Raw genomic sequence first — 11,359 nt, 5'->3', positions numbered from 1 at the left:
TATTTTACGTCTGGTAGTGTATAATCCATTCATATTTAATGACATTATTGATATATTTGGATTTATGTATCATTTTACTTTTTCCCAACTTTATTGAGATATAATTGACATATAACATTGGGTAACTTTAAGATGTACAAGGTGATGATTTGATATAAATTGTGAAATGATTATCATATAAGGTTAGTTAACACATCCTTCACTATTTTTGTTGTTGTTATGATAAGAACATTTCAGATTGACTCTGTTAGCAACTTTCAAGTATACAAAACAGTATTGTTAACTATAATCACCATGTTGTACATTAATGTTGAGAGTTTAGCTAAACTACTCCACAACATTGCTTCCTTGGTATCCATTTTGCATGGCCAAGTGGCCTGAAGGACCCTTGAATTGACACTAGCTCCTCCTGGGAACACCTGACCTAGAAACAACCTGCAGAGTCACAAGCAAATATAAGTTCCTGATATGACTGTCCCAAAGGCCCTTGTGATAAACAGTCCCCACCATCTTCCAGAGCCTTCCCCTCGCGCACCCCTTAGATAAAACCCTTGCAAAACTTACCAAACACCTGCTCTTTTTGGTTTGAATTGGTCAATCTGGCTTTAGCCTGGGAATGCCAAAGTGCTCCACCTTCAGACTCTGTTAAAGGCATGGATCTTATGTCCTGCTGCTCTCTCTCAGACTGCACTCTGCTTTGACCTCCCACATTGCCCCTTGAGGCATGCTGTGTACCTCTTCTAGGACCTGGAGTAATAAACTTCACTATTTTTGTTTTTATTTATTTACTTACTTATTTTTGGCCAAGCCTCATGGCTTGCGGGGATCTTAGTTCCTGACCTGGGTTCGAACCCGTGCCCCCTGCAGTGGAAGGGTGCAGTCTTAACAACTCTACTGCCAGAGAGCTTCCAAAAACTTCTCTGTTTTAATTCCTTTCGGTCTTTTGTTGAACTGAGGCTCACCATCCGACATCCTGGGGCTCTGCTTAAAAATAACAACACAAAAATTAGATTCCCAGAACTTCTTTATCTTATAACTAAAAGTTTGTACCATTTGACCAATATCTCCTTATTTCCCCTGCTCCTGGCAAACACCATTCCACTCTATGTTTTTATGTTTGGCTTTTTTAGATTCACATATAAATGAGATCATACAGTATTTGTCTTTCTCTGCCTGACTTCTTTCACTTAGCCAAATGCCCTCAAATTTCACCCATGTTGTTGCAAATGGCAGGATTTATTTTCTTATGGATGAATAATGTTATATTGCATATATACACCAGATTTTCTTCATTCCTGTTTTTTTTTGTTGTTGTTGTTTGTTTGTTTTTAGTTCCCTGACCAGGGATCAAACCTGGGCCACCTGCAGTGGAAGCACAGAGTCCTAACCACTGGACCACCAGAGAATTCCCTATCCATTCATCTGTTGATTGCCACTTAGGATGTTTCCATGTCTTGGCTATTGAGGATAATGCTACGAACATGAAAGTGCAGGTATTTGTACAAGACAGTGATTTCATTTCCTTCAGATATATACCTAGAAGTGGGATTGCTGTATCATATGGTAGTTTTATTTTTAATTTTTTGAGGAAACATACTGTTTTCAATGCTGGCTGCACTGATTTACTTTCCCACCAACAGTTGTATCATTTTACTTTTTGTTCCTTTTTGTTCCTCTACTCCTTCTTTACTGCTTTCTTTTCCATTAAAGTGAATATTTTCTGATGCTGCATTTAAATTTCTTTAATAACATTTTCACTATATTTTTGGGAGTTATTTCCATTGTGTTTGTTCTGGAGCTTACTATGTACATCATAACTCATCAGAATCATCTTAAAATTAATACTAACTTAATTCTGCTTAGATATAGAAATGTTACTTCTATATGACTCTACTCCATTTTCCCCCATTTTGTGGTGTTAAACATATTACATTTATAAATTTTCAATCCAAACAATATATTGTTATAATCATTACTTTATATAATTTAATATATTTTAAAGAAGCTAAGAGAAGAAAGAAGAGCTAGTATATATTTATAGCTTTTCTTATATTAGCCTGATTATTTGTCATTTCTTGCACTCTGCATTTATTCCTACAGGTTTGACGTACCACATGGTATCATGTTCTTAACCCAATACAGCTTTCTTCTCACTCACCTTCTTTTTGCTGTTATTGGCAAATATATTACATTTCTATATGTGATATGCCAAACAATAGATTATCTACACATTATTTTATTTTATATAATTAAAAAATAATTTAAGAGTGTAGGAGAAATATGTATTTTTACTGTCTTTTATAATTATATATTAATCTTTACAATTGAACTTTGTTTTCCATGTGGATTTGAATAATTTGAGTTTTTGTCTGGATTCAGTTGCTTTCAGCCTGAATAACTTCCCTTTACAGTTCTTGTAATAAGGGTCTGCTAGCAACAAATTCTCACACTTTTTTTTTTTTTTGCGGTACGCGGGCTTCTCACTGTTGTGGCCTCTCCCGTTGCAGAGCACAGACGTGCAGGCTCAGCATCCATGGCTCACAGGCCTAGCCACTCCACGGCATGTGGGATCTTCCTGGACCGGGGCATGAACCCGTGTCCCCTGCATTGGCAGACGGACTCTCAACCACTGTGCCACCAGGGAAGCCTGTAATGTTACTATTGATATAGTTGGATTTATATCCGCCATTTTAATTTTTGTTCTATATATCTCATGTCTTTTTGTCCTATTCTTCCTTTTTTACCCTTTCTTTTGAGTTAAGTAAATATTCCTTAGTGGAACTTTAACATTTTTTTGTTTCATTTTTTTAACTTTTTAAATTATTTTTTCACTCTTTTTAAAGTTATTTTCTTAGTGGCTCATCTAGGGTTGATTGTATACCTCTTAACAGAATGTAGTTTGCTTTTATACTAAATCAGTTCTTTTGAGATATACAGATGTTACTCCTATATAGTTCTATTCCCTCTTCCTTCTTTTTTCTCCTATTTTTGTTATGCATATCACACCTATACAATGTATTAAAATATGTTAACATATTATAATGTATGTGATATGTTTTTAATTCAAGAATACATTATTTTAATAATTACATTATATAATTTTGTTATTTTAAGAAACTGAGACAGGAAAAGAGAGCAACTATTTATTTACAGAGTTTGGTATATTAATCTTTTTTTTAAACTGTTTTTTTGGCTTTTGGCCACTCTGAGTGGCTTGCAGGATCTTAGTTCCCTTGTGGGACTGAACCCGGGCCCATGGCAGTGAAAGCATGGAGTCCTAGCCACTGTATGGCCAGGGAAGTCCCTTAATCTTCTTATTTACTACTTCTGTCCCTCCATCTCAGAATTTCCTATTTTCTTTCTTTTCTGGCCATCCTGGGGAGAACTGTTAAATTTTCAACTTTGATCTTCCCTTAAAATGTGATTTTTAAAGAGTCAGAATGAAATAAATGATTTAGTGGGTTTAGTTATATATCTTCCAAAAGATATGTCCATGCCTTAACCCCTAGTACCTGTACCTGTGAACATGACCTTATTTGAAAATAGAGTCATTGTAGATGTAACTAAGTTAAGGTTCTCAAGATGAGATCATTCTGGATTTGGGATGGGGCCAAAATCCAATGACTGTTGTCCTTGTAAGAAAAAGGAGAGGGAGATTTAACACAGGGACACACACGGATGAAGGCCATGTTAAGCTGGAGGTAGAGATTTGAGTTAGGCTACCATAATTTCCAGGAATGCCAGGAGCCATCAAAAGCTGGGAGAAGTGTTCTCCACCAGAGATTTTGAAGGAATTCTGGCCTGGCGACAGTTTGATTTCAGACTTCTGGCCTCCAGAACTGTGACAAAAAAATTTCCCTTATTTTAAGCCACCCAGTTTGTGGTAATTTGTTATGGCAGTCCTAGGAAACTAATACCTATCAGGTAAACATTCCTGATTTTTTTCTATGTAAATCAATATTTGCTTTAGCTTATAAAAATTTCCTTCCCCTCCCAATTAAGCCTTTGGCCACAGGGTTAAGACTGGTGATTTTAATTGCAACAAAATAATTCAAAGCATTCGGCTTATCCTAAAGAACAAATGAACACTTTTATGTTAACACACACATTTTAATAACTTTCCTTTTATCAACCTAGTCCTTATAGTCAAGAAAACAGTAGGGAATTTGTGCCAGTTTATTGATTTGTTGCTCATCATCTCCAAACTCTCCATTATTGACTGCTCTATGAAAATGGATCTGGGCTATCTAAATATTTTTCCTTTGGTCAGCAAGAACTGAAGCTTTGTCAGTAGAGCAAACTGGAAATACAGTATAAGAAGAAAAGGTTTTGTGTCCCACTTCTGGAGTGCTTATGGAGTAGGATGCTCCTGCAGCTTGTGCAGCTTTCTCTAGTGCCTAGCTCCTGTGGTGCATGCTTTTGGTAGCACCCAGCAGCCTCCCCTGGCACCTTGCCTCTAGTGGTTTTGTAGTAACGTGCCTCTGGTGAGACATTTCCCTGTGAACATTATTTCCCAGGTACCCTAGAGGGTTGATTCCAGAAGGTAGGCTTCTAGAAAGTCCCAGAATTTGGAGTTCCTCAGCATCTTTCCTGCCATTGAATGAGCCTTGGTTGGCTGTGTCCTCTCCAACAAGGTCTGGATCTTAGCCCTGGGTGGGCAATAGGGATTGAGAGTACTCTCAGCTCTAGGGTTAGTGGCTATTACTATCTGCTATTATATTATATACTATGTCTTCTATTCCTATATTCTTTAGAGTTCTCTTTACACCTTACTAGGTAATTCTTCATTACTCCAATCTCCTGTTATTGTTAATAATTCTGTACCTTAAACTTTCTCTATTCAAGTTACTGTGTGCCTTTTCTCTCCTGATTGCACCCGACTGAAATTGAAGCGATCACTGAAATAACAATGCCATATACAGTTTGAAATATGACACAAACATATTCACATGACTTTTACAGCAATTACTGTGAAGTGGGCATGGCAAGTACTATTACATTTTATAGATGAGGAATAAGGTTCACAGAATTTCAGTGAGTTGTCCAAAGTCATATAGACATTTTTATAACTTGTAAAATGTGGATAACAATAGAAACTACCTCCTAGGGTCATTATAAAGATTAAATGAGGTAAAATATGTAAAGTGCTTAGTACATTGTAATAGCTTAATGGTAACTGTTGTATATATTATACTTGATCTGTAAAATATATTTAGTCTGGTGTTTTGCTAAGCTACTTGCAATGAGTTATCTAGGGCTTATAGGTCTTTTCAATATCTAATATTTTTCAGTTAATGGCATTTGTCTTATCAAGTACTATAGCATAATGACCAAAGATAGACCTATTATATCACATCTTGTGTGGTTCTTTCTTTCTGAGGGGAAAATAATGACCAGAGTGAGAACTAACCAACCTAGGCTAAGTTTATGCCAGCATAATGCAATTCTAGGCACACTGTGGTCAATGGCTGAACTCTGAGTGAGGAAATCAAATTCCTAAGAATCCAGCCCTAACCTTAAAAGGTGAACCTTCAAATCTGAATATTTCAATGTAAACAGTACATGCAGTTTAAACAGCATTTCTGGTTTCATCAGGTTCAGCTTCTATTAATTACTTTTTGGTCAGGGCTTGAGGTGGGAATATATTACGTGAGGGAAAGTAGGGAAGTAGACTGCTCACTATATGTGTGTCAATTACTACTCTACAAATCCTTTGATCACTTAAGATTTCAGTAACCAACTACTGAAAGTCGGTACTGTACTAAGAGTTAGGGGTTATATATTAAATAACGAAAGTTGCCCCAAACCTGTAGAAAACTACCTTGCATACAGATATGCAATAATACATAAAAATCCATGGTTAACGTAAAATATTTTGACAGTATTTGAAGACACAATTGAAAATTATCCTATAGGAATGGGACAGATATGGCATGTGTTACACATTCAGAAGGGGAAAAAATAAAATGCTTCATGTCTGACAGCAAATTCTTCCTGAAAATTTATCAGAATCAGGGGACGTTTTGAGAGTTGCTCTTTCTCTATAACAATATGAGCCCTGCCCTCCGGACTGCTAAGTTAACAGCATTTTCATCTGGTACAAAAATCATTTTAAAGAGAAACAAGTGACAACGAAGTAGGGACTCCTTTTCTTTCTCAGTCACGAGATCCTTTAGCGGCTAGCCTCCTTTCGGTGGAAGAGAGACAAAAAAATCAAAGCCTCCTCGGTGCCGGGGGGGAATCGAAGAAAGCAGCTGAATCAAGTCGGCTCCTCACATGTTCCTCATGACCACGCCAGAGGGAAAGGTCCTCAATAGGAAAGGGCCCGACTGCCCTCACAGGAAGGGTAACCACTCTGGAACTCGCTGAAGGGAATGTCACCACTGAGTTCTACGGTAGCTGCCAGAGAGTCTGCCATCAGTTAGCACCTCCCCTTCCTTCCGGGAGCGGTAGCTAGGTAACTGTCGGCTGTATTGGAGAGCTGAGGACTGGAGGATGCGTTAGTGCCTCTGGCGGTGAACAACGAGCGCTGCAGGCCCCTCTCACAGTTTTTACCCTCCCCTCTCCCCACCCCCTTTGCCCCCGCCCACCCCTCCGCCACTTCGGCTCCTCCCTCCTCTTCTCTCTCTCCCTCTCCTTCCTCCTCCGCCTCCTCAGCTCTTGGGCTAGAATATCTATGGGTCGAAACGTGATGCGATGAATCCGAGAGAGACCGAAACTGGGACGAGGAGTGCGGCGGAAGCGGCGGGACTCCTGGGCATGGGGGCTTCACCACAATAGAGACAGCATCCCCACCCGCCCCCGCCAGCCCCTCTGGAGCAAATCCCCCAAACCCCCTCGGGAAAAGGATGGCGTCGGCACCTACCCAGATCGAAGCCGGTGGGTAGCTGTGTCCTGGGGCTAAGAGGATGGGAGCTTAGCGCGACGGCTGTCAGTTTCTTTTGAAAAAGCTTCTATTTTTTCTTCTTTGCCTCCCTCTCAACCTCTTTCCCCCCTCTTCCTTAGAGCTGTATTACCTGATCGCTAGATTCTTGCAGTCCGGACCCTGCAACAAATCCGCTCAGGTGAGAAGGGGAAGGAGATCTGGGAGTCTTGGGGAATGGTCCCAGTGGGGAAATCGAGGCAGCGGGGTGTGCGGTTCCGCTGTGGGTGAGGAAAAGGCCGGCCTTGAGTAGCGCTGCCGTCAGCGGCTGGGTTCAGTTTGGGGAGGGAGGAATGGGTTGGTGGCCCGAGCTGCCCTCATATCCGTGTTTCCCTTTTGCTCAGGTGCTAGTGCAGGAGCTCGAGGAGCATCAGGTACGCAGCCCCTTCGGGAAGAGGTGGGGACGGTTGGGGTGAGACTGGAGGAAGGGCAAGTAAGGGGCGGAGGGCTAGGACCGGGAGGAAGGCTTGGAACTGGGCACTCATAGCTGTTGTCACAGTGGTGAACCGGCTTCTTCCCTCAAAAGGGGCGGATATCGCTGGGGTCTTAACTCGCCCCCTCTTTATGCCTGTGGGAGGTGTTTTTTCAGGATTTCCTCCTCCTCGGCCTCCTTTCCCCCACACTCGTCTAGCTCTGAGACAACAGCTATCAGGCCAACAGCAATAAAGACGCCAAAGGGTCGAGGACCCGGACCCAAACTGGGTCGGGTTGATGCGGAGCAGAGGCTTGGCCTTTATCGTTGCCCCTTCCCCCCTTTCTTTTCGCCGGCCCCCAGCTTATTCCGCGCCGCTTAGACTGGGAGGGGAGAGAGCACCGAAGAAGCTTCGAGGATCTGGTGAGTAAAGTTTTCATTTCAACTTAAACCAACTCTTTCTCCACTCCCTCCCCACCTTGTTCCCCCAACCCGCCCCCGACCCTTCAACCTACGCGGCTCTGGAGCTCAGTGCTGAGCCGAAGAACTGTCCCTTCCCCCCTCCCGGCGAGTCGGAGAAAGGGTACCTTGCCCTCCCCTTGGCCTCGTTTGTTTCCACCCGAAAACTTTGAAGAATGTGAACTGGTTATCAGAGATGCCGTATTGTAGATTATGAATATGTTACAAACATCGGGAAAGGCCCATTGTAGGGGTAAAAGGGAGAGAAACCAGGGGGTTATCTTGGGGCACGTACCAAGGACTGACGCTGGCCAATGACAGCGTTGGTAACAGCCTGGAGTTCCGGATTAGTGGAAGAAAACTGCTTTCTGGTTGGTCCTGGCTTGAAATACGGGAACTGAGGCCAGGCTGTTTTTTTTTTTTTGGTCTGGGGGCGGCGGGCCGCACGGCAGAGGGGGTTCAGGAGGGGAGTTGACGGACCAGGGACTAGGGAAAAACGACACAATTAAAAATAATAGCATCAAGCTAATTTCAAAATTTGTCGGGGGTTAGATAATCGACTACGGAATAAAAGCATAATCGTTGTATATCTCAGATTGTAGAAAATAGCTCATCAAATCATTATTAAATCGCATTTATGCAGTTAACAATTTCACTAAATATGAACTGTGGATTATGAGCTTTTTGAGAATTGACGAAACACGATTTTGGATTTACAAGGAAACAACAATGGTCATATTTTAAAATAGAATATACTTTAGTAAAGGACCAAAAGCATTGGATTGACTGTTGTTTGTTCAGCAAATATAATTCATAGTGTAAATGCACATTCTGTTCGGCATTGACACACACAAAAAGGTGACCCTTTTTATTTTTGGGAGGATGTTCCCTTGTGTTAGCCACTGGCACAGTCAATTGGAAGGAAATGAAAGGAGAAAGGGGTGATGTTACTAAAATCTAAGTTCAGCTATCTTTCCTTCCAGTAAGATCCAAACAGAGGAAAATCAGACAAAGTTAAAGAAAGTTGGAGGGGTATGGTAGACTCTAAATATAAATAAAATGATTTAAAATTTGCTTTCAACAGGACAATATTTAAATTACTTTGGTGTTCATTTGATAATTTTCTTTGTATTAAATTACAAGAATGAGGCCATGCTAATTATCACCAAATCTACTGACTAATTTTTTTTAGTTTTGCAAAGCACAGAAAATGATATAATAATTGTGATAAGGATAAACTCCACCATCTGTAATATTAATGGTAAAAAATTCTCCGATGGATAAAAAATATTTTTGAAAAACTGCATGTATTACCAATTTAATTTGTAGTCAGACTTTTTGTTGGACTGAAGTTCTTTCAAAAAAAGGGCAAAAACAACAGTGCTTACCAATATGTTTTAATACTTTATGACTAATGTGGTTTTGAAGATAGATTTTATACTGAGGTGTATTGACAATATTTTTGTTTATATTTATTTGTTTCTAAGTAGACCATTTTAAGCAAGTAACATTTTTTAAAAGGAAAAAGCTTTTTAAAAATTAACTTGACAGTTCCAAAAAGTAAATGAGCACCAAAATGATTAAAAATAGTCTCCTAACCACACACACACACACACACTCACACACACACACACACACACACACACACACACACACAGAGAGAGAGAAAAACAAAAAAAACAAAGCCCAGTTTACTAGACTTCCTTTCCTTATATTGTAAAGGCATATTTTCATGTAATTGTAATCAATGTCCACTTTATGCTTTATATTTTCTTATGTAACACTTTTACGTATACTTATCTATATTTGAGTAGTCATTGTTATTTTAATGGCAAGGAAAGATTCGGTTGTTTTTAAGTTGCTGTGATTAGAACTCAATTGCTAGTTGAACATTTGGGTTACTTCCAGTCTTTCACTAATATCTGCATAGTTAAGTAGTCTTTCTGCTTTTTTCCTTTTTTTTTCTTTTCTTTTCTTTTTCAGTTGTTTTTCTGGGCTATATTTCTGAAGTGGAGTTATCAGGTCAAGGGACTCATCCATTTTATAGCTTTTGTTATATATTATAAAATTGCTCTCCAGAACATTGTCCTAATTTATAATGTAACCATCTAGATACTTAGAATGAATTTTTAAAATATTTAAAAATCTTTTGGTGGTTTTAATAGGTGAAAATAGTCCTCAATTGACTTAATTGGTTCTTTTCCCCATTATTAGTGAGGCTTAAACTTCAACAAATTATTTTTTATTTGTCATTAATCCATTTGTATATCCCTACATATACTTGATTTTCACCTTTATCTTTTTAATTTATTGTTTTTATAATTCCTTATACATTTTAAATTTTTATATACACAGAATTTCTTCTATTGTTTGACTGTTATCTATGGTTTAGTGTTATCTTTTTTGTTTTTAATTTACTTTTTGTATTGTACACATAGGTTTTTATTTTTCCACACCAGGGTCCAATTTTTGTAGGGATATTACATTTTGATAATATGGTCTTATTTTTAGTCATAGGTCTGTTCTCTACCTATAGATTTCTTTGTAAGGGAAGATGAGGCAGGGCTGAGAATTGAACAGAAGGAAAAGAAGTGGCTGAGAACTGAGTGTGCAGTGTTTGATTGCTAGATTCATCAGTCGTACTGTTGATAAAAATTATTTCAAATCTGACTTGAGATTTTGAGTGGCTTCATTGTAGGAGAGATGTAGGTTCATTTTGTTTTGTTTTGTTGTGTTGGCCACACCAAGGGGCATGCAGGGTCTTAGTTCCCCACCAGGGATTGAACCTGTGCCCCTGCAGTGGAAGCACAGAGTCCTAACCAGTGGACCACCAGGGAAGTCCCGGGGTAGTATTTTTTAAAGTGCTGTTAGAACAATGGATTTATACAGTGTGATCTTTGATTTAGCTACATGTTTTGGATTTAAATTTAGGGCAAAGTATTAATTAGTATAATTTTATAGCAGCACTTCAAACTGAAGATGTACTGGGATATAAAAAGGAAAGAAGACAAATGCATAATGAAGAGGTGAAGGACTATAAACAAGGATATCAAAATACTGAATTGAAGTTGCATAGTCATGTATACTACATACTTGAAACAAAAATCCTGCCTTTCTGTCCATATGTATATTTTCATTTGAATTGTCTATACTGCTTAACTTGATTTATCCAGAAGAATATTAAGATAATAAGTTAGATTTCTTCAACACTTCATTACTACTGTTACTATTGCATAGCCTAGAAATCCCTATTTTTTCTTTCTTAGATCTGATTTAGTGTTTTACTTATAATTTGGAACACATGGGAAGGTGCTTTTTAAAGCTGCTTGCAGTCAAGTATTGACATGTCAAGATCTGAAGTGCCTTTAAAAAAATGAGTCTGAACATGAAATGTTTGTCAGTTTATGTTGAACTGTAACCTTTTTGATTATGACATTCAAAAAAATTCTAAATTAATTTTCAGAATTTTGTAATGATACAGGGAGAGAATTGAAGTCAGGGTGATTGTTTTTGAAGTTTGATCTGAGTATTTTTCTTTATTTCTGCTTGACTGTTATTTACAGCAT

The 11,359-nt window shown here is 38.8% G+C and overlaps 1 protein-coding gene across 4 annotated transcripts in view; it reads left to right on the top strand.

The window, feature by feature from the left end:
* Positions 1–6,630: 6,630 nt before the first annotated feature.
* BRWD3 (bromodomain and WD repeat domain containing 3) overlaps positions 6,631–11,359 on the top strand; it is a 127,673-nt gene continuing 122,944 nt past the window's right edge. For 3 of the 4 annotated variants that reach the window (XM_029240650.1, XM_029240649.1, XM_029240648.1), the window contains exons 1-4: positions 6,636–6,879; positions 7,006–7,064; positions 7,267–7,296; positions 7,698–7,757. In XM_029240650.1, the coding sequence (XP_029096483.1) occupies positions 6,849–6,879; positions 7,006–7,064; positions 7,267–7,296; positions 7,698–7,757 (180 nt within the window). In that variant the 5' untranslated portion in view covers positions 6,636–6,848. Of the gene's footprint in view, positions 6,880–7,005; positions 7,065–7,266; positions 7,297–7,697; positions 7,758–11,359 lie in introns of all 4 variants that reach the window. The other variant, XM_029240647.1, reaches the window with a different exon arrangement.

The sequence above is a fragment of the Monodon monoceros genome, unplaced genomic scaffold, assembly GCF_005190385.1.
Source record: "Monodon monoceros isolate NGI ecotype Baffin Bay Population unplaced genomic scaffold, NGI_Narwhal_1 Super_Scaffold_22, whole genome shotgun sequence".
NCBI classification, from domain to species: Eukaryota; Metazoa; Chordata; class Mammalia; order Artiodactyla; family Monodontidae; genus Monodon; species Monodon monoceros.
This window is presented reverse-complemented; position numbering and strand designations above follow the sequence as displayed.